At 39.6% G+C, this 12,323-nt stretch overlaps 1 protein-coding gene across 3 annotated transcripts in view; it reads right to left on the bottom strand.

Annotated features, from left to right (window-relative positions):
- The window catches only part of cdin1 (CDAN1 interacting nuclease 1), a 65,389-nt gene that overhangs the window by 38,695 nt on the left and 14,371 nt on the right, over positions 1–12,323 (bottom strand). For all 3 annotated transcript variants that reach the window (XM_039603756.1, XM_031747233.2, XM_031747232.2), the window contains exons 2-5: positions 12,095–12,195; positions 2,136–2,181; positions 1,048–1,112; positions 185–245 (exon numbers count right to left, since the gene is read on the bottom strand). In XM_039603756.1, coding sequence (XP_039459690.1) covers positions 185–245; positions 1,048–1,112; positions 2,136–2,181; positions 12,095–12,195 — 273 coding nt within the window. The remainder of the gene's footprint in view (positions 1–184; positions 246–1,047; positions 1,113–2,135; positions 2,182–12,094; positions 12,196–12,323) is intronic.

Genomic DNA, 12,323 nt, shown 5'->3' with positions numbered 1-12,323 from the left:
TTAAATAATTGATAATTGAGCCAACCATTTTACCAATTTTGATAATGACTAACAGACAAGGGAGAAAATCAAAAACTGCAGCCAACCGCTATCTATCCATTTATAGAAAAAATAAAGGATAAACTGAGATGTGTTTTTCGTTGGCAACTAAAAAGACAGAGAAAAAAAAAAGTTATGCCATTACCTGATTGGCCAATTCAAGCAGGACAGGAGCGGTAGGCTGTGCCTTGGCTTCACTCAGATACCTTCATTATAACAAAGAATAACAAGAGCAGTGAAAAAAAAAAAAAAAAACATGACCCACAAAGGCAGACAGAAGGGTATAAGGGGGCTAGATCGGGCTAGCCAAGACATGCTAATGTCCCTGATGACTTTGCTCTGGGTGGCATATGGCAGGCTCTGTGTGGTTAAAACAGCACTGCTTGAAGGGCTTCAAATTTCCAAGAAGCCAGACAAGCATATGATAGTTAGTTAACCCCTGCCGCCCAAAAAGCCTTTTTTCCCTCGCCAGCTAAACCTGCAACACACTTCAGATCTTACCCAGATCATCTCAGAGGTTTGTTGTTGTAAGTGGATTAGAAGTGCATTATCCAGCTTTATTTTCCCCAGAACAGTGGCCTAATAAGCTAGATAAAGGCTAATTGCAATATGCAAAGAGGCTTTCCCCAGTACAGCCTGTTTTCAGTTCTTTCTTTTTTTAAAAATTTAACCATGCTCATTGAATTACAGATAATCATCCCATCATAAGCCTGTGTGTAAGGCAAATGTCCAATGGTTGGTTTATTTATTTACTTTCCTGCTTTCAGTTTGACACGGAGAACAGAGCTTTAGCCTAGCAGGTGCAAGTGGGGGTCTGGAATGAATCCTGTGGGTGGTGATTTGTTTGTAAGAGATTATAATTGTCATGGGGGCCACACACAGGGGTCGGTGAACGATTTAAAGAAAGAAGAAAAACAGTGACAGAGATGAGAAAACGATAAAGAGGGAGAACGATCTAGAAAGAAAAGAGAAGAAAACAAAACAATATAAAGCACGGGAACACAATACCTTTGGTAGTAGCTTTCAATAACATCCGGCACATGGTGTCTTGAGAATGTCCTTTTGATCCGTTTCTTTAAATGTGTTAATAATAATAATATGAAGAAAAATGAAGATTAATGGCATAATAATCATAATAGCTAAAACAATTAACACATACACACAGATACATACATACAGGCATAGATACAGCTTTTACGTTAGTACTATTTTTAGGTGCAAAGTGCTTTCCATTTCCAGTTGACCTGACTAAAATGCTAACTTGTTCACCCTTGGCTTCTCTTCCATGCTCTATTCTTTATGAACAATTGCGACAGCAATTTAATTTCAATAATATTGGTACGGGTCAAACTGTGCCAAGGCACTCTCGTTCAAACCAGCCATCTCCATCTACCTTCTTGATTCAAACCCTATATTCATTTCCCCCTTTTTTGATCAAACAATGACATTATTCCACATTTCACACCCTGACATTTCTATGCAATTCAATTGCCATCGTTGCCGAGAAGGAGGAGAACAGGGGATAAAAGCGGAAGAGCACTGGTTAAAAACAACTTATTTAAAAACTACTACACACAAAAAATGTAATTCCACAGAGACGGGCAGTGTGACTGACACCTGTCAGTGGGATGATAAATGACTCCATTTTCTGCTTGTGCTGCCTTCTGCCACTGGCGGCAGTGGCCATTTATCATCATCCACTGTCAGCCGTGGAAAGCAGCAGTGACAGTGCGAGTCAGCAAACATTTAGCACACACAGCCGCACTACACGGGGAAATTATTATTGTCAGAATAATAATGGTTTAGCATAATTTATTACAGGTCCACCAAATAAGCAGGGGCTAGATGTTATTAGACAGATGGATGGGAAGGCTTGGCAGACATCCACTGAGGCTCAGGCAGGCAAAGGCCCTCAACGTGAACGTGAGAAGGAGGAGGGGGTGGTGGTGTGGGGCGAAACAAACGGGGGTATGGTGAGGGGGGGGGCATCCTCCAAACCAATCAGAAAGCTGGCAGTTCAATTACAAAGAAATAAAGGGACATTCATCATTCAATTAGGCACCTGTCAGGGCTCACAAAGGAAGAAAACTTCTAACCTGGTACTCCAGGGAGAAGATGCTCAGAAGAGTGGACTGCGAGTGACTGGAACAAATAAAAGAAGGACAAAGTTAATTACCAGAGTGCATTGCACAGAGACAAAGGGAGAAGGGAGCTTCAAAGCTGGGGCCAGCTGCCCTGTAATCTAAAAGAACATGAAAACAAGTGTGGCAAAGTTGTTCCAGATGAACACCTCTGACAAAAGGATTCCTGCTACGATGGTGTGGGGGAAGAAGAAAAAGGGAGGTTGTGTGGGGTATGAAAGATGAGAAAAATATAGCTCATTTTTGTTTTTTTCTTTCAGTCATTAATACATAGCATCTTCCTCTATCCTTTGTCTCTCCAGGAAAGTGCTAAACTAGTCTTAATTCAAGTGCAGAGTCTGCTATTATAAAGTAACACAATGGCAAGAAAACTCCAACCGACCTAAAGATAACAAAATTGAAGAGAAATTTATGATATCTATGCAAATAATTGACACAGTTCAATATTTAACTAGTGAGTAAAACATGATGTTCACTAGCAGTTACAGTCATAGTTTTCATAGGTTTAAAAGTAAGTGGATAAACTAGCTTGATTATAAATATGTGGAAGCTGAAACAGTTGGACATAACCAAATGCTAAATTTTAATTTCTGAGCATGTGAAAAATTACCAATTGTGTAAAACGTGGATGTAATTCCTATATAATACTTTAGGTAAACCCATGAAATTAAAGCTGAAATGCTACACAATCATATCTGGATGCTTTATTGTGAATCAATTGTTGTGGTTTAAAAACATTTTTGTATGAAAATCTTCTTCTCCAAAAAAACATATTGACCCAAGTGTGTGTTTTACTTCAATCTGCAAAGTGGATGACTACTGTGAGTGTCTTTTTTTGTGTATGACAACATGTAGACACATAAGAGAAAAGAAATCCTTTCTTTGATAGCATATGGACCGTTCTATATCATTCCCACTGCAACGCATGGGCTTTGAAAATGGAAACTTCTACTGTATGGAACTGTGACTCCCGAGAGTCAGTCAATTCCATGGGTTGCCATAAGCTACATTTATCTCCAGCTCCAGTCAATGTCAAACACCTGGCAAAGAGGCAAACCCAGAAAACAGACAATTCCAACAGGGACCTGCAGCCCATTCGACACCCACCTTAGCTGCCACTGTGTCCTTTGAGTTACAGATATTTAAATGGGTGACACAAATTATTGTAGTTGGACTGTGCACATCTTCAGCTTGCATATCACAAAAAAAAAAGAAAAAGAAACGTGTGTGCTCTCATACACACACACCCACAAACTGCTCCGTAATGTTCACAAGTGGTTTTATGCCTCCATATACTGCACTCAGTACACTTGATTGTTAAATTTAATGGACTTTTCATTACAAGTCACCTGGGAATGGTATGTAAATACTCATGAGAAGCTGAAGCTTCCAATCTGCATTAAAATATTGAGTCTACACAGGACACCGACATCAATCACTGAAAACCGTAAAATAACCTTGTGACATGCAGACAAAGCCAGAAGAATGTCAAATCCTGATTTCTGTCTGGAATGTCTGTCTGTGACCATTTTTTAAAGAAAGCATCTTAACCACTGGAATAGTTCAGCCCGTTATGATGAACCAAAGATGTCATCTTGGGATCCCTAGACACCACTTTTAAACAATTTTAATCCTGTAGCTGAAGAACAACTAAGGATACTTCCAGATTAGGTACAATTAATTTGTACACTCTCCAAGAACAACTGCGACCCCCCCCCAATTCCCTGCTTATTTCCCAACCACCATATGCAAAATAAAGCATGCAACAAAACTTATTGACACAACTGTTACAGCAACGTGATAATGTTATTGTAGTATTCCGAAGTTGAGCAGTATTTCACGTAACTGGTGGTTTTGTTTTGGGTGCGCAAACGAGGACGGTCCACACAGTCGTGTCTGGCCTCAAACCTCGTCTCATGTGTTTGATACAGATTTTTTTACCTGATGCACACGATACTCAAGTATGTCTTGTGCGCTCCCAAGTTTAGCTCTTCAACAAGAAGCAGGACACAAATCATCGTACCATGCCCGTGGGGCAGTATACATTGCTAGACTTGGTGTAATCGAGTACCACATGTTAAAGCAGCTCGATTCTCATCACACACAAAGTTACAAAAGTAAAGAAGACGACAAAGGAAGTTCTCAGAGTGTGAGGGGAAAAAAATTGTCTACCCCCTCAGCATTAATTTATAATGATGCTTAGGGGTGAAGGGGCCACCGCAATTAAGTGGGCCATTAAATGGTCAACTGTCAACATGTGGACACTTAAGGGAGGGAAAAAATTTCTTCCACACTTCAACCTTGCACCTGAGCATTTCAACAGCATTACAGCCTTATTGTTGGCATGGGACCATCATGATCCCCCTGTCGGAACAGACATCTGTTACGTTTTAAATGGATTACTCTCTATAATGAGCATGATTACTGCTTAATTGCTAAATCTATACCCTGTTAACTTTAAAGGGACATAAACGACGCTTAATATCTATGAAAACATATCTGTTTCAAAAACACTAAGAACTTTGGGGACTTGTGTTTTCATTTTTTACCTCAAGCAGATTGACACAAAAACAAGACTAGAACTAAACTATTGAGAGATGTGAAGAAATAGTAAAAAAAAGGAAAAACATTAAAAAGGGGCAAGATGAAGAGCTGAATGCAGATATCTGGATTAAAACCAAGACTTGTTTGCATTTTATAGAGTCTGTCAAGTTTTACGCTGCTATAATCCCCCTTTTTTTATTTAACAGACATTAACAATAAGTTATTGCAGACTTTACATTAATGTATATCCAGCCTGTCCTCTCTTGGGCGCAGTAAGCTCACCTTATGCTAAAATATGTAGCCAATTGCCGTCTTACAACGAGGATTTGATCTGCCTACTGAACAGGAGTATTACATTTTTACTATAATTCATGTATCCCATTGCCACACAGTACAAGCGTTTGTGAAACTCTGTCCTGTCTCAGTGGTTATAAAAATGAACCCAATTTGTTAACCATTCTAAAACCAGCTGCATTTCTGTCTGTACTTTGTTAGCCTTAAACAAATCTTGTAGCTTGCATTTCATTCTGAATTGCGCACATGACACGCACAGCCAAATGCTTAGTGTCAATATGCAACACATGGGAATGTTAGGATATGATAAAACAGCTTTGAACATTTTTTGAAATAAGATGATAAGGTAACAAGATTTTCCACCTTTTCTAATATATAAATATCTCTTGTTGATGTGGTTGTAACTGACAATGACTACGAATATTTAAAATAACATATATTAGACACTTGTCTTCCTAAAGTGAAGCCTAAAACAGTTCTGTGACTAAAGCTAGGAAGTCGTGAGCCCTTTTTGAATTGTGTAAATAAAGAAAGCTATTTTTTAATGCACTTGGAAAATGCCAAGGTCAACATTTGGGTTCATTGATCGCTGTCTCACTTACTTAAAAAAAAAAAAAAAAAAAAAAAATCTATCTCATCAAACAAAGAACACACAAAATATAATCTGAAGAGCCACGGACAAGAGTCTGTGACACTGCAGTGCATACAGTGGCTTTTATGTAAAAAGCAGAAAATAAAAAATCTGCCCTTTTGGATATAATTTAGAACATGGGGAAACAGAAGGTTGGGAGACAGAAGAGTGGTTAGGGAATCATTCACTCTCAACCTAATTACCCTTCCTTACAACATAAGACAGAGCATTAATATGCACTGGCACCCAAAATAGTAAAGCAGCAGATTAAATTAAAAACAATTAGGGACTTTCACTTTGTCACTGAACTGGTATGGCTGTCTGGTCAGTACTTCAGGCTCTATTAAGCTAGGTTACCCAGTGGCTGTGAATCTGATAAATTCAAGTTTGAGTGCTGCATTAACTTATTTTCTTGTGCATTCAGGCTGTATCATTGCCTTAAACACGAACACAGTGAAAAGCCTTGAAATTCCCATCAACCTAATTAATAGGAGATGGGGGAAATTCAAACTATCAATTATATTTGGAAACTTCCTATTTACAAATAATTAATTATAAACAATAGCTGTAATTTGGGTAATGAAAGCCACCTGGCTAATGGCATTGGTATCATATGCTGCGACAGTATTTAGCATTTGGTGGATCTGCATGCAGAGTGTGTTGAATGGTGTGACTCTTCAGGGCATGGAACTGTCTAATAGCACATATTTTTACTGCTGGCAATGAAACAATTTTCAGAAGGGAATGACATGGAAGAAATGTTTTGTGCAAGGAAATCTGAGAGGATAAGGCTTAGTTTAAATTCTACACCTATATTACATTACATTATTATTGAAGTTTAAATCCATGATTTTTTCACATATTTAGGTTTATTTACAATCAAAACACCTCATTCAAGCAAGAGTGCTGACAATACTATATGAAGAATTTACTTTGCTATAGATCAGTATTTTATACAGCTGAATACGGGCTAAAACGCTGGATATGCAAATGTTGTTAATTACACATGCTGATAGGCAAAATGCTAACATCTGTTTCTCAGCTAAGCCTAGCGTCATCAGCAGCCAAACAAATGAGTTGAAAAAAAAAAATCTTTATGCATTAATGTATAAATGTGATATATTCTGACAACGGATAGAAACAAACACAAATCTCAGTGTGTCATTTAGCTTCAAACAAATACTTGCACAATGAGCGCACGTGTTTAGAGTTTAAATATTTGCGATTTTTGTTCTGCAAAAACAAGTATAAAGGCTTTTTTTTTCTTTAAGCACAATTAACATAATCACTGTTGCATTTTATAAAGCTGTAGAAATTTGAAATTTTTTGTCACTTTTAAACAATATTTTCAAGATATTTCTCCATCTGAAGGAAGACTCACCAGTTTGTACTGTGAATGAACCCCCACCCCCAACAATCTTACCGCAGCAGGCCATACAAACCTACAAGGCTGTAGGGGACCATGGACAGAAATGGTTTTAGCAGAAGCACAATATGACCCCTACTGAGCTTCCTTTACTTTATTACAATCTTTAAAATTTCTGTCTGTTGAGGTGCCCTGAGTTGTCAGAGCTGTTATATAATGTCGGTAAAAAGAGCAAGAAAACCTTTACAATCACCACTCTAATTGTGATTCCTCCTGAAAGCAAGGGATCTTCACCACTCTGTGCAAAGACGTGCTATAACTATAGTATTTTGCCATTGTTAAAGCATAATTACTGTCACTGCTGCTTCTGCAAGCTCTCATGGAAAACAGAAAATGAGGTTCATGCTATCCGTCAAGTGGCGAGTGTCCACTGGTCTGGCAAAGAAACACATTACACTGACCAATTGCCTATTCCCCCAAGCGCAGCTGGGGAACTTGTACCATTCTGGGCAATTTTGTTTCATTCTTCTTCTGCAATTGATTCCAGTATGCAAAGAGAACCCCAGGCTAGAGACTCTGATATAACTGCCCAGCTGAACTGTAGGTTTCCCTCAGAGTACATATGGTTTTTTTTGGTTCAGTGGCAACACTACTACTGACACTAGCATACAGTACAGCAGATGCTGATTTTATTCACAATAAGTTAGATTGCCATGTCAATAGTTTTTACTAATATTGACCTACTCAGTCTATCGCTCCAATAAATGCAGTTTTTAACCTTCAAGATAAGGTACCATGTAATTTATATCAAGCCTAACTTGACAACAAGCTGCTTACCTCTCTGTTTTTAGACCAATGAGCCAAAAAGGCTTTGCAATCTAAGGAATGTGCTTGGACAACATCCCTCTGATATGAGAAGGAAGTAGTCATTCCTTTGCTTCCTAATCAAGTAATTGATTACATCTATTATTCATGAACTCTTTAGCCTGACATGAAGTTGTACACTCAGCTTCTCTTCTTTCCACACCTTCTCTCTCTGCTAACACTTCATTCATCCCTTCACCCTTCTAGTGCTCATCTAACCACATAAAGTCGTGGAATTATTTAGCCAGGTTCTCAGCCTTCAAGGGTTGTACCCCTAAGCCCCAACTGCCAGTTTGTGTTTTGTTCAATATGGGCAGCCAGAAGTGTGAGGCCATGCACTGGAAGCTGTCGGGGCTGGCCCCACAGGCTCTGCACTTGATCAGTCTCTGGGTAATGTCATTGCCACTTCCAGCCTACAAAATAGTTGTGGAGTTCTACCTTCACAGCACAGCAGCTGGAAAGAGAAACCCAGTTGACTCCACAGGGACAATCGTAGAAATCAAAGGTAAAACTGAGAAACAAGCCAGGAATTTAATACATATATGCCAAGACTTTGATATATCTAAAATGTGGGCAATGAGCCCTTGAAAGCTGTGAACAAATAATAAATACCACACACTGGAAAAAAAAGTGATATTTAATGGGGGGTTTTCTCCACCATATTATACCTGTTATCAAATCCTTAACTTTAACCGCCATGTAAAGAGGTAAACAATACGACTACAATAAATAATCAATGAGCAATTCCCTGAGCTTCATGCTGAGCTGAGATATTACCATCAAAAACAAAGTGTAGCCAAGAAATCATCATATCAATGGCACATGCCACAACAACCCTGCCCTGCGCTTTCCTTCCAAAGATCATGCTAGATAAACCCCAAATAACAGAGAAATTAACAAATGCTTGACATTTGCTCAACATCCATTATTCTGACACTTCTTCAGAATTTCAAAAGGCTGAACGCATGCTTAATCAACATTCATATTCCCAGAGCGAGCTCCAGCACCATATTGCAGCCCGCCTCAGTGCTGATGAAAACGGCACATTAGGGCCCGATTCGAAAAACGTTCAGGGACTCCTCACCAGGGAACTGTGTCTGTGCGTGTGTGTATGTGTGTGTGTGAATAAAAGAGAGCCGCTGACTGTGTTTAGTGGGGAAAGATGCTTCACACTTTACTGTTTAAGCTTTTCTTTTTTGCAAATCAGCCGCATCTGCCCCTTTTTGCTCATTCTTTTACTTTCATCACTGTGAAAGCCATATAAGGAGGCGAATGGCATTTTAAAGAGGGGGGTAATCATTACATCCCAATTCATTCATAATATAGCACAGAAGGACACAGAGGACTCTCACATTCCCTCCCTCTTTATCTTGCCCTCCTTGCACCAACTCTCTCGGGGGACAAGTGGTAGAAGGACTGGGGTCCCCTCTAGACCCATGGGAAGACAGGCAAGGCCTGAGAGAGCAGCCCATCATTTCCAATTCTAATATGTGGCAAGAGAAGGACCTGATGGGACTGATGTCACATTTCCCCTCGCACCAGCCTGCGATCGGCCCCCCATCCCCCTTTTCTGCCTAGCCACAGTCCAGATAGTAGACAGGACACCACGACTGGCTAAGAGGAGGGCAAAGAAGAGAGGGCAAGAACGGGGGTTGATATTTGCATGTCCCTCCATTGTGAGTGGGGGTAAAAAGTGACAGCACCGTGTCCAATTCTTTTCCCCCCAGAGCAGCTCGGGCCCAGCAAGAGAGGCCAGGCTGACAGATGACTCCCAACATCTGTGTTATGCAGCCGTTACAGATGAGGGACTCCACATCACAATCTTTCTCTTTCTGTCTGTCTATAGGACACTCCCTCTCTCCTCCCACAAACGCTTTTCATAATACAACCAAAAGACCGACAGACTCTCTGTGGAAATTACCTTGAAATGGCCTATAACAATCTTTTTGTTCCAAGTTTAAATTCTCTTCCATTTAAGTTCCCAATCAAAATCAATGACTATGAAATGCTTTTGAACTCTATACAGCGTTCAGATCCTTTGGGGTAATGATTATTTTAACAGAATTTAAAAAAAGAAAAAAAACTAAAGGGGAAAGAACTGTAATAAATTTAACAAATATTTTTTTTTCCAACCTAGTCAACATCCATCTACTGTAGATATGTAGCTATAATATATGATGAAAGATCTTTTTTATATCAACTCCTTTTATTAATACATTTGAACTTTAATTGCATACAAAAGTTAATTCAGCCAGAGCAGAACTGTAAAATGACCACAGAGGACCATCAAATCATTTATGATTTCACCTAAAGTCAGTAACTAATAACTCTCTAGACCTAAATATATCTCATCAGTAGGATGCCTTTACGCTCACCTGGGAAGTATTTTCATATACTTATTGGATAAATCAGATTAATGTAGCATAAAAGAAAACTATATGGTGTTTACTGACTCAAAGTCAGCCTTTGGTGGTTGACTACATGCATACAGTTAAGGCAGTGACTGTGCTACTTTCTTTGAAAGAAATATGTGCATTTCATGCCATTTCTACTCAATATTGATTTTAACTGAGTAAATAATATTGCAATTAGCAAATTGAGGATTAAAAATATATATATTTATTACAGTGCTGGCTCTGGCTATACTGGCCTAAGCTAAACCCTGAATAAAATACAATTACAGGGTAGCAAAATAATATCACTATCTAAATAAACTGCATGCCTCTGCTATTATACTTGTAAACAACACATGAATTTACAATTTATTCAACAGTTTCCATCCCCTGGAAAACAGGTATAGTATATTGCAAAATGATTTGGTATCAATGCAACTGTCTATTCTCCTGACTGTAATAACCAATTCTCTTGCCCATCCCCTTAGTCCAAGCCTGTCCACAATAAAGCCCCAAACCCCCTCCAACCCAACCACTGCCAGGCCCAGCCTGGCCAATATTTACGCAGTGGCAGGGCTCCCACACGGTCTAAGGGGACGGGGGGTGTGTGGGGTGGGGGTGGCTGACTGCTGTGCCTGAGCGCATGCTAAGAGATGATGGATGGCCTAGTCGATATGTTATGTCTTAAGAGCCTGATTTCCTGCCAGTCCAATCACTAACCCTCCAGAGCCCAGCTCAGCTGATTGGACAACCAGAATAATTTCGCAGACTGTGAAAACACTGCTGCCGTGCCTGTCTGTCAGGCCCAGTGACGAGACTCAGGGATTTAAAGAGCAAGGGCCTCCCCGAGATTGGTTATAGTGAACGTAAAAATAATAACCAGCAAGACTAAACAAAAGAGCAAGCACCTCTGGGAGAGGAAGACTGTGGAGAATTACTGGAATGAAAACGGTGCAGTGTTTTCATTTAATTATTACACTCCAGTACAAAAGATGGCATTTGGTATGTTTGTTAAAGGCAGTTTGAGTGAGGATAAAAAAAAGAAATAAACGCTAGACAGACTTAAGTGTTTCAGTGCTTAAACATGAGCAATATTGGATGCATTTTATATGCATGACATATTCTGTAAAATGCTGACAGTGAGAACAAAGGCAAACTGAAACTCCATGGCATCCCCTTTGGGGACCTGATACCTTCTTCTAGATTGGTGATTAGGGCACAATGGAAGTAGGAAGCTCCAAATACATGCGACTTTGTAAGTGACCTCGACGGGATCAGCCATGCTGTCCTGGAGGCCTTGGGGGATTACACATGTTACAGTCAATAACAGGAGGGCCTTCAGTGTCAAGGAGAAAGGCAAATACAACCATTAACCTCTCTCTTCGATTTCTGGATGTGCAGGACCTGCATGGCAAAACGCTGGCTAATGCTGTGGCGGAAGCCAATACAGAAACCTGTGTGGAATTAATTAGTGATCTTAACAAGTGAATTAAATAGGATCACAAATGCTGAAAAATAGGAGATAAAACTGAGAGGGGGGAGGATTACTTGGCTATGGGGAGCTGTACTCAGATGATAACAATACAATTTAACTTAACAAGCTCTCTGATACATTAATTTCCAATAATCCAAAGACATCTTGTTTGGGCTGTTTTGGTCTTGAATCATTGTTTTATAATGTGTGGTAACTGATGCTCATACACAGCAGTTTGGTGTTTACTTTCTATGTCAGACATTAATATGCACTTGGAGCACAGTAATAGTCAATTGGCAAATGCAACGGAAACACACACTGAATGCAATCCAGTGTATACACACTCACCTTGGAAACCTGTCCTTCAGTATCTTCATGCATTGGCGTGTAGGTCTCAGTTTTTCAGTCCATCGCACTATCTCTTTATGTTCTGCTCGGGACAGTCTCATCTTTGAACAAAAAGAAGAGGGGGAGAGAATCTGATCAACACATGCTTCTGCACAAAGTTGTGACAACGCGACCTGCGAGGGTGTCAGGTGACTGACAGCTTTTAAAAACAGCTGTTTTACTGTTTTAG

The sequence above is a fragment of the Oreochromis aureus genome, linkage group 19, assembly GCF_013358895.1.
Source record: "Oreochromis aureus strain Israel breed Guangdong linkage group 19, ZZ_aureus, whole genome shotgun sequence".
Taxonomy (NCBI): domain Eukaryota; kingdom Metazoa; phylum Chordata; class Actinopteri; order Cichliformes; family Cichlidae; genus Oreochromis; species Oreochromis aureus.
Note: the sequence above shows the minus strand (reverse complement) of the source record. Positions and strands in the feature narration are given on the sequence as shown.